Here is a 15,410-nt window from a genome sequence, read left to right on the forward strand (position 1 = left end):
TTGCAAGTAGGTCTGGCATTAACAAATAAGATCTTAAAATTGAAAGTGACTTCCAGTGGATACAGAACTAACTATGATTTTTGTAATTAGGTCATATTTATGTGGTCATATTTGAGAAGATATTTATTTTTTCCTGTGCACCTTGATAAATAAAAGACTTAATCTGTCATCTATTTAACTTACTGACTCAGGTTAATGTTTATAGATACTCTCTAGCTGTGTAACATTTATGAACATATGATAAGAAAACATTATTATACATACCTGGACGTGACTGTATTTGTTCTTGGCTGGGACACTTTGAACATTTGCCATCCAAACTATTGACAACAAATGTTAGATTTGCCACTTTGCTGTCAACATAATTTTCTATGTTGTTCATATTTACAAGATTCAGCTTCTCCAGGCGACCATGAAGTACATTGATCTCCTCTTTGGCATTCTTTAGCTCAGAGGACAGCTTGTTAACCTCACTCTCTAATTCTCTAACTCTGTTATCACCAACCTCTCCCGGGGCTCCTGTACTGGGTAACAACAGTCCGTTTCTGCCTGGGTCTCCGTTGTCATCAGCCTGCAGCTTGCAGTCTTGGCAAGATTTCTTTAGACTATTTACGATTTCCTTGAGGTTTTGGACTTCTTTGAACACCTCCTCGATCCTGCTGAATTGCTTCGGGAGCTGAATAGTCAAGGGGGGCAGGCTTACCTGGTAGGGGCACTCCCCTGCCTCTTCACATTTCCCTCTGCTTTCTAGTCTCACTGGGCAGACGTCCTTTGCTCTTTCATCTTTAATTTCCTCTGTTTCATTGTTTGCCACAACCAAAAAACCGTAAGTGGCAAGAACAGCTGAGCTCAGCCAGTACCAGTTAGCCAGCTTCATCTTTACAGTGCTGCTCACCCCAGCAGGGAGTGCGCAGGGCTGGAGCTGCTTTAATAGCGGCAGCTGCCTGAGTCAGGCTTTCTGTGTTCCCAGGAAAGGGTGGGAGCGTTTGCATCACAAGTTTTAGAAACGCACAGGAAGAGGAGATAGCCCTCATCAAACGCAGTTTGCCAAAAACTGTAACTTACTCTCAATAGAAATAATATGCATTGAAATTATTATAGTCAAATGTACACAGCCAACAAGATTCACTTTCATAATGTATTTTATGAAGTATAAGAAAAGTCTTGCATTTCTAAAGTAATTTGGTATACTTACGCTTGAAGTAAATAATTATACGTAACTTCACTGGAAAAACAGTTTTTAAAGATAAAAAGTAAGAGCTAGTTATCCAAACTGTCTATAGAACAGAAACGTTACTAAAATGAAAATGGTCCTTTTTCCTTCTTAGAATGGGGCATTGGGGAGCCTGTATTTTCTTCATGTTGGACTTTCAGGTGAAATCTTAAGCACTTTTAGAAGTTTCTAAGTGTAACAAAGTACAGCTTTCTGACTATTGCAGTTGACTTTTGCTTCATCTACTTGAAAAAGAGAAGAAAACTAGTGGAGAAAAAAGTGCTACTTTCTATTCCTTTGTCCGTAGCATAGTATATATAAATGTCTAAATGCCTAAGACCCATTTAAAAGGACATAATTGTCTTTCATCAAAACCAGTAGCTGCCTCCTTTGCCCTTCGACATTTTGGTAATTGTACTGTCATCTTCCACAGCTACTCAAATGTGAATCTTTGAGCTATGCCAGTGTCTGTCCTGAACTTCTCTTGCCTACAGCATCTTTGCCCTTTCTTTCTGCAGGTAGCCCTGGCAGGCGGGCCTCTTGCTTTCTGTCTCCACGCTGGTTCTTCCACCTGCTCTCTGGGCCACTTGGTATATCAGCTTGTTCAAAACATGTAGCACTAATGATAATAGTTTTCTAACTTTCTCTTCAGAGGCTGAAGGCAGGAAAGAGGAACAGCTTCAGTTAGAGAAACCACCTCCTTTTAATTTGTTTTGCATATTGACATCTCATAAGATTTCTTGTTTAAAAAGGGTTTTTTTGCTTTAAAAATAATTTCAAAATGACTGACATGGGCAAAAATCTAAATGTTTTATTGTATTACTTAAAACACTCTGTAGCCTATCTCATATTTATGTCTTTAACCTGATTTCCTATGACTTTTCTGTATATCCCCTTAATTTTAGCCAAATCCTATTCACGTTCTCAAAATGTTGGCAGACTCTTTACACTTCCATGACTGTATTTATTCTCGCATACTCAGGAGACCTGGCTTCCAACCCTAGATCTACCTCTGATCACGTAAACAGATCATCAACTTTACTGAGCCTTTGTTCCTGTAGCTGTAGCGGAGGAATTTAGCTATTTCTTCCCTCATACAGGAATGATAGTCATGCAAACTTGGAGCACTTGGCTGGGTGTGGTGGCTCACGCCTGTAATCCCAACACATTGGGAGGCCGAGGCAGGTGGATCACCTGAGATAAGGAGTTTGAGACCAACCTGGCCAACATGGTGAAACCCCATCTCTACTAAAAATACAAAAAAAAAAAAATTAGCCGGGTATGGTGGCGTGTGCCTGTAATCCCAGCTACTCGGGAGGCTGAGGCAGGAGAATCACTTGAACCCAGGAGGTGGAGGTTGCAGTGAGCCTAGATTGTACCACTGCACTCCAGCCTGGGCAATAAGAGTGAAACTCCATCCCCCAGCCCCACCCCTCACGAAAAAAGAAAAAAAAATACTTAGAGCACTTAAGAAAAAAAAATACAGTGTATAAATGTAACATTCTTCCCAAATAAATTTGTCAAACATGTTCTACACACCTTATGACTTTTTTTCTTCCATCTTCATATGGCTCTTTCAAAAATTGTTTTTCTCTTCATTCCATTCAATATATCCAATTTTAGACAAAAACTTTTTAGCTAAAAATATCTATTTAATCCCCTAACTCCTAACCTCATTTCTTCTCACCTATTTTCAAGCTGTGACACTTCCCTATTGGGAGGTAAGAACTAAATGAAACAATAGATAATTTAAAAAAGGAGAAATGATGACAACATCAAAAAAAAATTTTGTAAAGTAGAAATATATAGGAATGATATTTAGTTCCTAGTCCTTAAGGATATTGTTAAATGTCCTTGACTGACTAGAGTATAAATCCCTACATTTAGTTAGTAAAGTATTTATTAAGGATCTTCTGTATACTCAGCACTATGCTAGAGCATATATAAGATGTGTGCCGCAGGCACTTTCATTCATTTATTCCTCATACATATATTGATATACTATATATTTATTCATCATAAATTAACTGCACCCTCTGCATGCAAAACCGCTATTCTAGGCACTTGGGCCACACTGGTGAACAAATCAGACAAAAATCCCTTTTTCCTTCTTAGAAAGGGGCATTAAAGACCTGGTATTTTCTTCACGTTGGACTTTGAAATGAAATCTTAAGTACTTTTTAAAGTTTCTAAACCTAACAGAAGTACAGCTTTTGGACTCTTGCAGTGGGCTTTCGGTTCATCTGTTTGAATCAGAAATTTGCGTGTCAAGCACTGCTGCTAATTTTTGGCTAGTCACACCCCAGTTAACCAAGGGCCAGTGGCACAGTTTCACCTAAAAAGCTTGGATGTGCTTTGAGAACTGGCTTCTGTCCCTTCAGAATGCATAAAAAATTCCCCGACATAAGGGTAGAGAACTCCTCTGTTGACCAGTTTCATTGACACTGACAGGTGACCTGCTAGGTTCTCGGTTTAGAAAGCCATTTGGCTACTGACTGGAAGGCAGATGCTAAGTGACTACTGCATGAAAAGAGGCTCAACTCCCCTAATGAGTGTATAACTCATGGAGGGCAGAGAGTGTTGTACCGCCTCTACAGTTCCTACCTGCACTTGCAGATGAGCAAAGAAAGGGCTCAAAGCAATAAATGACTTGCCTGGTCATTTTACAGTTTTCAGTTTTTGTTTTAGAGTTTTTAAGAGACAGCTGGAATTTGAACCTGTATCTGATTCAAAGTTCATATCTTTTCTCTTTGCCACATTGCCATGTAGGAGGAAAGATAACATGGGGAGGGTATGTGAGAACTATGTGGAGAGCCTGTGCTTAAAGCAATGCTTAGATCAATGGAGAGCCACTAAAGGTTTTTCAGCAAGGAAAATAAAATACTTCCCCCCACCCCTAGGACTACTTTTAGGAATGAATCTTCTGCTGCAAATCAGTGGGAAATGGCATTTTAGGTGAGAGCTAGTAGTGTGGTAGCAGGCACTAGATAAGAGGTGAACCAGTGTGGAGGCAGGAGGGGTAGGAAAGGAGATGGAGGCATTATTACCAAGGCGTGATAGAAGCCATGGGATCTGATAAGTGGTGAGAACTGGAAAGAGAGGGAGAACTCTGAAATTTGCCTCTGATTGCAGTTAAATGATAGCATGCTAATGACAGAGGTAGCAGTAGGTTGGAGAGAGTGTAGTAGTATTTCTGTTTTCAGTACACTGGGTTTTAAGCATTGACAAGCCACCAAATGCAAATATCAAGCAAAGAGTGGCACATCTAGGTATGAATGTTGACACATAGTAGATGTGGATGTTAATTTGAAATCATGGGAATCAAAAGGATGGTCAAAGAAATAGGATGAGAACCAGGAGAGTACAGGAGCGTCATGAATACCAGGAAAAGGGAGGGTTTCAAGCAGGACTAGGCCATCAGAAAATCGAAACCTGAAGAGCTGACTTGTCCTTCACTACTAGGAGTTCCCACCTCATGACTTGACCTTCTGCCTCTTCTCTCTTGCTGAAAGCCCTTCTGGATTCTCTCATGCTGAGTCTACCCTGACTCCTAGTATCGGCTGCTTATTCCTCATGGCGGTGTCAGAATCTTCCTTACTACCCTGAATCTGTCCTTGACCCAGCACTGACACATTACACTCACTTACAGACTTGTTTTTAGATTTAAGCAAATTATTTAACACCAATACATGGTGGGATTTTAAAGTAGCAAAATTTATTTCTATAACCCACACATGAAATTTTACTTTCATTAGTCTATATTCACATGTTCAGACTTCCTTTTTGCTTACACAAAGTATATTTAAGAGAAGATCTGCATTTTCTATAACTGGATCAGATTCCTAAAGTAAATTTTTGTTTCCCCTAATACAGTTTTTTTTTTTTCAAGGAAACCCTTTGTGTTTCTATTTGTACCAAAAGAAGAAAGTAAATTTAATGATAGTCATATTTATAGTATTGAGAGCCTTTCATTGATATTAAGCTTATTAACATTTGTAGTTTCTGATTTATTAAACTCAGGAACCTTTAATTGTTCTTTAAAGAATATGTGCTTTTCTGATAAGAAAATTAAAACATTCACTTTTTAAACTACTTAATTTGAAATATCAACAGTAAATATTTATTTTAATATTCCTTAGAGGTCTTAGTCCTTGTTCATTACAAATTTCATGAAAAGAACTTAAAAAAAATGATTTCCACAACCCACAGAACAAGAATTGCCTGACTTTTGGTTAAAGCTAGAATAATAGTTGGTAGGTTCTGTGGTATGACTTGCAGGTATTTCATTCTGGCACAGATGAGAGATTCAGACTAGAAATCTTCCAATATGGACCTACAATGAAAGCTCTATTACGGGAATCCTTAAGATTTCTGGATCAACTGAAGAATAGGGCAGAAATATACAGATATTCACTATTAATGAAACTACAGAACATAGTTATCCAATATGCTAATGGCACAGGTCTTAAGTGGGAGTATCCAGGGCTTCTCAGATTGAAACTTTATGGAACTGGAATATTCCACAAGATTCTCGGAAAGTTCATCAGTCAATACGTATCAACAAAATCAATTCTTATGTACTCCACACCAAGCCAGGGATCATGAAGGATCCAAAAGGTTAATGGATATGACATCTAATTTACTGTCATTTCCCTAAATTTCCAGAGACTTAGGAAGTTTCATATAGCCAGCCAGGTGCGGTAGCTCACACCTGTAATCCTAGCACTTTGGGAAACTGAGGTGGGAGGACCACTTGAGGCCAGAAATTCAAGACCAGCTTGGGCAACATAGTGAGACCCTGTCTCTACAAAAAATTTAAAAATTAGATGGGCATGCTGGCATGCGCCTATAGTCCCAGCTGCTCAGGAGGCTAAGGAGAAAGATCGCTTGAGCCCAGGAATTTTTATTTCTTGTATTTGAGATTGATCTTAAGCTTCTTCTTATATTCCCAAAACAAAACAAATAATAAAATCAAAGTAAAGAAATTAGGAGAATCAAATTGTGGCTTTCTATATCTTGCCTTCATTTCTCATATTCATGGTAGTTGTTTCCTATAAAGTCATTGCGAATACTGAATCAGCAAATACTGAACCATTGCTCCTAAGGTTAGGTTTCTAAGAGCCTCTGGTCACATCATTTTTGTTAACCAATCAATATATAACCTTATTTTAAGTGTGTTTCTGTTTAAAGACACCCTATTTAATATATATTATTTATTCATTAATGCAGAACTCATGGCCAGCAGAACTATAATTCAAACCTGAAAGAAGTTTGTCTAATATATGTGTTTTCTCCGTAAGACACATCACAGCCATCTGGAGCTTAAGAACTTGGGCATGCTGGCTCAGGCCTGTAATCCCAACACTTTGGAAGGCTGAGGTGGGTGAATCATTTGAGCTCAGGAGTTTGAGACCTGTCTGAGCAACATGGTGAAACCCCATCTCTACCAAAAATACAAAAAATTAGCCAGGCATGATGGTGCACACCTGTGGTCCCAGCTACTCGGCAGGCTGAAGCAGGAAGATCACTTGAGCCCAGGAGGCAGAGGTTGCGTGAGCTAAGATCATGCCACTGCACTCCAGCCTGGGCAATACAGTGAGACCCTGTCCCAAAAACAGACAAACACAACAACAACAAAAACCCTCTAGGTAGCACTTCAACACTATGCTCAGGGGCCATTTTATTTTATTATTTCTTAAAATGTCTTTTCTTTCAGCCACATTCTCCAGATGAGTCAGAGGCCATTTTAAACAGTAAAATCACCAACAAAAAGCACAAGAATGTGAAAAACATGGCACTAACTAAATAGACTGCAAAGTGGATACCAGTTTACAGTATGAGATCTAAAAGAAGGCAGAAAGTTGCCTTCTTTGACTTCAGCTGGGTATATATGTATTTGGCAAATCAACATATTTACCACACTACACATGTCCATAGATGATCCACAGGTCCCACAAGTATTAATTTTGGGGTTACAAATAAATTTTAGAGAGTAGGCAAATCACAAAGACAAGATCTATGAATAATGGGGATTGCCCATATATTGTTACAAAATCCAGGGCTTTAAATTCTTGAAACTGCCTATGTATTTATTCTAATATATATAATTTGATTTTACCTGCTTATCACTTGTGTTTTTTGGGGGTTTTGTTTATCTGTCTTTCTTTGGCATTTTAAAATAATATATAGGCAGGCACAGTAGCTCACACCTGTAATTCCAACACTTTGGGAGGCCAAGGCAGGCAGATCACTTGAGGTCAGGAGTTCAACCAGCCCGGCCAACGTGGTGAAACCCCATCTCTACTAAAAATACAAAAATTAGCCAGGTGTGGTGGTGTGTGTCTGTAATGCATGTAATGGTGTGTGCCTCAGCTACATGGGAGGCTGAGGCAGGAAAATCGCTTGAACCCAAGAGGTGGAGGTTGCAGTGAGCTGAGATTGCACCACTGCACTCCAGCCTGGGTGACAAAGCGAAACTCCGTCTCCAAAAAAGAAACATATACACACACACACACACACACACACACATACACACATGAATTTATATAATATATAACCTATTACATATTTATATATTGTGTGTTATATGTCATGCCATATAGAACATTGTGAAATATGTAATCCATTAAATATAAATTTAATCATAATGTATAGCTTAAAATTTTGTTTTAATATTTCAATTTATTCATAATAATAGTGTTGTTTAAACAATTAAACTATTATGGTAAAGTGAAAATATTAAACTACTAATTCCTCACTAACTAAATAATTTCATGCCAAATGCATGTCTTTTAAATGCTGGCCATTGCATTCTTTGAAATTCTTTTTTTTAAAGATTCTTAAGTTTATCTTATGAGACATAGATGTCGTCATGTGAACTCGCAATAAATGTTAATTGAAAGGCCATTTCCACTGTGCTGGTAACTAAAAATTTATTAAATGGAGTAAATGTTGTAGTTTTAGCAGTTAACATTGAAATACGTGGGTATCTCCTCATCTAAGTTCTTCTAAGGAAGTCTTTTAAAACATGATTGAAAGTATAGCATTCTGAGGTATAGCATTATCTTATTTATTTTTTCTTGTTCTACTTCTAGTTTGATATTTTGTATGATTTATGTCATTTTCTGTTATTTGCAGTGAAAACTTTTCAGGGTGGAAAAAACTACTTCATGATTATTATCAACAGATGTAAAATTGCTTGGCCCTTAGTTTATTTTAAACTACCCACCATTATTTGACACAGCTTTTTCTGTTTATGTATTTAACACAAAATTATTTTGATAGTGTTTATTTGTAGGCAGTATTTTGACAATTGATACAAATTTCAGCTTCAACAATTGCTATTGCACAAGAAAACAGCAAAATAGACACAAATTGTGTCAGTCATATATAAATATAGATTTAAAATAAATCATTTATTACTATGATCATCTCAAAAAATAGAAAGATATAATAGAATGAAAAGAGCCTTAGGGTGGTAGTCATTGAATATATGTTCTCAGTGAAGAGCCTTCCAGTAACTTTCTTGCCACTGAACTAAGCCTTAACAAGCTAGGCCTTAAGTTTCTTATCTCTAATATGAGACGGTCAGATTAGAGATCTGTAAGGTCCTTTTCAGGTGTAACATTTTATGATTCTAAATGTTATTAATTAGAAACAATATAGCAAAGCAGATCATCAAGATATAAACATAAATTCAGACTGTACTTTAAATCATTCTACTAGAAAATGTACAGATCTACCTCTTTTTAGGTATTCATTGATTCAACAAACACTTACTTTGCATTTATTGGACTAGGCTGTATACTAGCCCTGGGAATAACAAGGGTGAAAAACGGACACATCCTTGACTTTGTGGCGCTTTAAGTTGTAGATGAATGCATTTCAAGCCAGACCCAGCCTTGGGCACAGGCAACATGTTTGGCCTTATGCAGGGTTCAGTAAGGACACCTTTTCTGAACCCCTCAATTCCCTTTCACTTTGCCACATCATTAGGTTCTCCTCTTGATAACTCCAAAATGGACAATTTTAGAGTCATTAATTCCAAATTAGACCAGAAAAGTGGCACAGTATCTACAGTCATGAGTCTATTAATGACAGGAATAGGTTCTGAGAGATGCAATATTAGGCAATTTCTGTGTTGTGCTAATATCATAGAGTACACTTAAACCTAGACGGTATAGCCTACTACACATGTAGGCTATGTGGTATAGCCTATTGCTCCTAGGCTACAAATCTGTACAGTGTGCTAGCATGTTACTGTACTGAATACTGTATACAACTGTAACACAATGGTATTTGTGTATCTAAAAAAAGGTACAGTAAAAATATGATATTATAATCTTATGGCACCACCATCCTATATGTGGTTCACTGTTGACCAAAACATCTTTCTGCAGCACATGACTGTAACTACTGCTATGTTAGATATATGCTGCCTGGGCAGAGAAGAGAGCTTCCTCTTTCTGTCCTTCATTCTGTTTCTCTTTGTTTTTTAACCTACTTCCCTAATACTGCCACTCCAAAATCTCCCATATACAAATCAGAAAAATGAAGGGTCTCACTCTGTCACCCAGGCTGGAATGCAGTAGCATGATCACAGCAGCTCCCTGTTGCCTTAACCTCCTGGGCTCCAACAATCCTCCCACCTCAGCTTCCCAAGTAGCTGGTACTGCAGGCATATGCTACCATGCTCAGCTAATCTTTTTAAGAGATGGGGTCTCATTATGTTGCCCAGGCTAGTCTAGAACTCTTGGGCTGAAGGAATCCTCCTGCCTTACCTCCCAAAGTGCTGGGATTACAGGCATGATATCTGGGCAGGGACACAAAGCCAAACCACATCATTTCACCTCCGGCCCCTCCCAAATCTCATGTCTTTCTCACATTTCAAAACACAATTCTGCCTTCCCAACAGTTCCCCAAAGTCCTTAACTCATTCCAGCATTAACTCAAAAGTCCAAATTCAAAGACCCATCTGAGACAAGGCAAGTTCCTTCCACCTATGAGCCTATGAAATAAAGAACAAGCTAGTTACTTCCAAGATACATGGGAGCACAGGCGTTGAGTAATACACCCATTCCAAGAAGCAGAAATCAGCCAAAACAAAGTAGGTACAGGCCCCACGCAAATCCAAAACCCGGCAGGGCAGTCATTACATTTTAAAGCTCCAAAAGAATCTCCTTTGATTTCATGTCTCACATCCAAGCTACACTGACACAGGGGTGGGCTCTCAAGGCCTTGGGCGGCTCCACCCCTGTGGCTCTGCAGAGTACAACCCCTGCACCTGCTTTCATGGGCTGGCATTGATTGCCTGCGGCGTTTCCAGGTGCACGGTGCAAGCTGTTGGTGGATATACCATTCTGGGGCCTGGAGGACGATGGCCCTCTTCTCACAGCTCCACTAGGCAGTGCTCCAGTGGGGACTCTGTGTGGAGGTTCCAACCCTACATTTTTGCCCTGAACTGCCTTAGTGGAGGTTCTCCATGAGGGCTCTACCCTTGCATCAGACTTCTGCCTGGACATCCGGGCATTTCCATACATCCCTTGAAAGCTAGGCAGAGGCTCCAAAACCTCAGCTCTTGCCCTCTGCACACCCACAGGCTCAACACCACATGGAAGCCATCAAGGCTTGGGGCTTGTACCCTCTGAAACAACAGCCCATTCTGTACCTTGGCCCCTTTTAGCCATGGCTGGAGCTGGAGCAGCTGGGACACAGGGTGCCATGTCTCAAGGCTGCACAGAGCAGTGGGGCCCTAGGCCTGGTCCACAAAACCATTTTTCCCTCCTAGGCCTCCAGGCCTGTGATGAGAGAGGCTGCCGTGAAGATCTATAAAATGCCCTTGGAGACATTTTCTTCATTGTCCTGACTGTTAACATTCAGCTCCTCTTATGCAAATTCTCACAGCTGGCTTTAATTTCTCCCCACAAACTGGATTTTTCTTTTCTACCACATAGGCTGCAAATTTTCTAAACCTTTATGCTCTTCTTCCCTTTTAAATATAAGTTCCAGTTTCAGATAATCTCTTTGTGTACACATATGAGTGTATGCTGTTAGAAGCAGCCAGGGAACATCTTACATGTTTTGCTGCTTAGAAGTTTCTTCCACCAGATACCCTAAATCATCTCTCTCAAGTTCAAAATTCCACAGATCCCTAGAGCAGGGGCACAATGCCACCAGTCTCTTTGCTAAACCATAGCAAGAGTGACCTTTATTTCAGTTCCCAATAAGTTCTTCATCTCTATTTGAGATCTCCGCAGCCTGGACTTCACTGTCCATATCACTATCAGCATTTTGATCACAACCATTCAACAAGTCTATAGGAAGTTCCAAACTTTTCCTCATCTTCCTATCTTCTTCTAAACCCTCCAAACTGTTCCAACCTCTGCCCATTACCCAGTTCCAAAGCTGCTTCCACATTTTTACTTATCTTTATAGAAATGCCCCACTTCTCTGGTACCAATTTTCTGTATTAGTCCATTCTCACATTGCTATGAAGAACTACCTGAGACTGGGTAATTTATAAAGAAAAGAGATTTAATTGGCTCATAGTTCCACAGGCTGTACAGGAAACATGGGTAGGGAAGCCTCAGTAAGCTTACAGTTATGACAGAAGGCAAAGGGGAAGCCAGCATGTCCTATATGGCTGGGGCAGGAGGGAGAGAGTGTGAAAGGGGAGGTGCTACACACTTCCAAACAACCAGATCTCATGAGAACTCACTATCATGAGAACAGCAAGGGGGATATCTGCCCCCTAATGCAACCAGCTCCCACCAGGTCCCTCTCCCAACAGTGGGGATTACAATTCAGCATGAGATTTGGTCAGGGACACAAAGCCAAACTATATCAATCTTGTAATAGTTTTTAATCTTTTAAAATTGTGAAGTATATTAGATATATATTAAAGTATCTATAAATGTATAACTCAGATCAAATACCCAAGTAACCACCACCCAGGTCAAAAAATAAAACATTAGCTCTCAGTAATTCCTCTTATCCCCCTCACCCACTCTAACATAGCGACTATCCTAACTTTTATTATTTTTTTTCTTGCGGTTCTTCATAGTTTTACCACCTAAGCATGAATCTCTAAACACCCTCCTTTTGCTGTGCCTGTTTTTTAAACTTGATGTAAATGGAATCATACAAAATGTATTTTTTGTGTCTGGATTATTTAACTCAATGTTATATTTGTAAGAACCACTGATATTATTGCATGTATTTTTCTATTGTATGTTTAGTCCTCTATCTGTTGTATTTCCAATTGACATTAGGATTGTTTCCAGTTTTCAACTATTACATATAATGCTACTTGAGCATTCTTGTACATGTCTCTCCATGTACTTGTACATGCACCTTGAAGGGTTATTCACCAAGAAATGGAATTGCTTTGTTACAGGGTTTGTGCTGCTTCTACTTTATTTTTTTATTTTTATTTATTTATTTATTTTGAGACAGAGTTTCACTCTGTCACCCAGGCTGGAGTGCAGTGGCGTGATCTCAGCTCACTGTAATCTCCACCTCCCGGATTCAAATGATTCTCCTGCCTCAGCCTCCTGAGTAGCTGGGATTACAGGCGTGCTTTTCCATGCCTGGCTAATTTTTTTATCTTTAGTAGAGATGGGGTTTCACCATGTTGACCAGTCTGGTCTTGAACTCCCGACCTCAAGTGATCGGCCCGCCCCAGCCTCTCAAAGTGCTGAGATTACAGGTGTAAGCTGCCGCATCCAGCCTATTTACTCTTTTAAACACTAACTTCAAACAAATAGCCAACGTCATGCTTAATTGTGAAACTCCAGGAGTGTTCCCATTAAAATCAGAAATAAGGAAAGGGTGCCTGATATGAGCATGATCATTGCATATAATTCATTTTCAAAAAATGAATTATATGCAATGCACTTAGAAAATGATGCATACATATGGGAAAGAACAAATGACCATTATCTGTAGCTGACATAAATGCCTACATAAAAAATAAAAAATAATATTATAGTACAGTAAGTTGACTATTTTCAAAATAAATATACAAATACATAGATTTCCTATTTAATAATAAGTTCAATACATATTGAAGAAAAATATATAGCTTTCCTATTATGATAAGAATAAGCTTTCCTATTTAATAAGAATAACAAGTTCAAAAACATATTGAAGCCTGGGCGTGGTGGCTCACGCCTGTAATCCCAGCACTTTAGGAGGCCGAGGTGGGCGGATCGCGAGGTCAGGAGATCGAGACCATCCCGGCTAACATGGTGAAACCCTGTCTCTACTAAAAATACAAAAAAAACAGCCGAGTGTGGTGGCGTGCACCTGTAGTCCCAGCTACTCCAGAGGCTGAGGCAAGAGAACGGCATGAACCCAGGAGGCGGAGCATGCAGTGAGCCGAGATCATGCCACTGCACTCCAGCCTGGGTGACAGAGCAAGACTCGGTCTCAAAAAAAAAAAAAAAAAAAAAAAAAAAATTGAAGAAAAAATCCCATTCACAGTGATATGTCTCAAATAAATAAACAAATAATAAATAAATAAAAAAGAAAAAAAGAGTAAATTATTCATGGTTATTGGCTAAGCCTGTAAGTGTCATTAGCAGATTCTAGCCTACATGGCAAGAGGTAAGGTAATGTGGTAATGTAATAGAAAATTTTGTTTAAGAAGCTGGGCCATTTGTCCCATAAATTTTTCCATAATCTGGATTTTGCTTAATAGTAAGCCTGTATTTCCATTATAATCATAGAGCCTTAGTGCATAAATGTTTTATCCAGGTCACATTAATTTTTTTTTTTTTTTTTTGCCAAGGCTACTTTCTAGGTGGTGCCATCAACTTTGTTTTTTGTTGTTGTTCAAGCTTTTATTAAATTTTTTATTGTCACATGTACATATTTATGGTTTACATAGTGATGGCTTTTTGTGTGGTGGTGGTGGTGGTTTGAGGCAAGATCTCACTTGGTCACCCAGGCTGGAGTGCAGTGGCACAGTCACAGCTCACTGCAGCCTTGACTTCCTGGGCTCAAGCATCCTCCCACCTCAGCCTCCCAAGTAGCTGAGTCCACAGGTGTGCACCACTATGCTTGACTAATTTTTTTTAACTTTTAGTAGAATCAAGGTCTCAAATTCCTGGTTTCAATCAATTCTCCCACCTCAGCCTCCCACAATACTGGGATTACAGACATGAGCCACCTTGCTCTACCCATAGTGATGTTTTGATACATATAATGTATAGTAATCAGATCAGGTTAATTAGCATAGCTGTCATTTCAAACATTTATCATTTCTTTTTAATTATTATTTTAAATTCAGAGGTTATATGTACAGGTTTGTTACACAGGTATACTGCATAATGTTGGGTTTGGCTTTCTCTTGAACCCATCACATAAATAGTGAATATAGTACCCAGTAGGCAGTTTTTAAACCCTCACTGCCCTCCCTCCCATTCTGAAGTCCCCAGTGTCTATTGTTTCCATCTTTATGTCCATGTGTACCTATTGTTTAGCTCCCACTTATAAGTTAGAAAATGAAGACTTTGATTTTGTTTCTGCATTCATTCACCTAGGATAATGGCCTCCAGCTGTATTCATGTTGCTGCAAAGGACATGATTTCATTCTTTTTTATGACTGCATAGTATTCCATGGTGTATATGTACCACATTTTCTTTATCTAATCCTAATGGATGGACACTTAGGTTGATTCCATGACTGCTATGGTGAATAGTGCTGCAATAAATATAAGAGTGCAGGTGTCTTTTTGATAGAATGATTTCTTTTCCTTTGAGAATCCCAGTAGTGGGAGTGCTGGGTCAAATGGTGGTTCTATTTTTAGTTCTTTGAAAAATTTCCATGCTGTTTTCCACAGGGGCTGAACTAATTTACATTCCAACCAGCAGTGTATAAGGATTCCTTTTTTTCCACATCCTTGCCAACATATTATATTTTGACTTTTTAATAATAGCCATTCTGATGGGTGTGAGATGGTATCCCATTGTGGTTTTCATTTGCATTTATCTGATGATGACAAGCAGTTTTTCATATGATTGTTTACTCATATGTCTTCTTTTGGGAAGTGTCTGTTCATGTCCTTTGCCCACCTTTTAATGAGGTTATTTGTTTTTTGCTTGTTGATTTAAGTTCCTTATAGATTCTGGATATTTGTCCCTTGTCAGCCTGATAGTTAGCAAATATTTTCTCCCATTCTGTAGATTGTTTGTT

At 38.9% G+C, this 15,410-nt stretch overlaps 2 protein-coding genes across 12 annotated transcripts in view; one reads left to right on the plus strand and one right to left on the minus strand.

Moving 5' to 3' along the window:
• Nucleotides 1–15,410, plus strand: part of CCDC146 (coiled-coil domain containing 146) — a 172,157-nt gene that overhangs the window by 75,956 nt on the left and 80,791 nt on the right. The gene's annotated exons all lie outside the window — the stretch shown is intronic.
• Nucleotides 1–15,410, minus strand: part of FGL2 (fibrinogen like 2) — a 65,518-nt gene that overhangs the window by 5,557 nt on the left and 44,551 nt on the right. For both annotated transcript variants that reach the window (XM_003805271.7, XM_055114587.2), the window contains one exon: nucleotides 265–1,868. In XM_003805271.7, the coding sequence (XP_003805319.1) occupies nucleotides 265–877 (613 nt within the window). In that variant the 5' untranslated portion in view covers nucleotides 878–1,868. The remainder of the gene's footprint in view (nucleotides 1–264; nucleotides 1,869–15,410) is intronic.

This window comes from Pan paniscus, chromosome 6 (genome assembly GCF_029289425.2).
Source record: "Pan paniscus chromosome 6, NHGRI_mPanPan1-v2.0_pri, whole genome shotgun sequence".
NCBI lineage: Eukaryota > Metazoa > Chordata > Mammalia > Primates > Hominidae > Pan > Pan paniscus.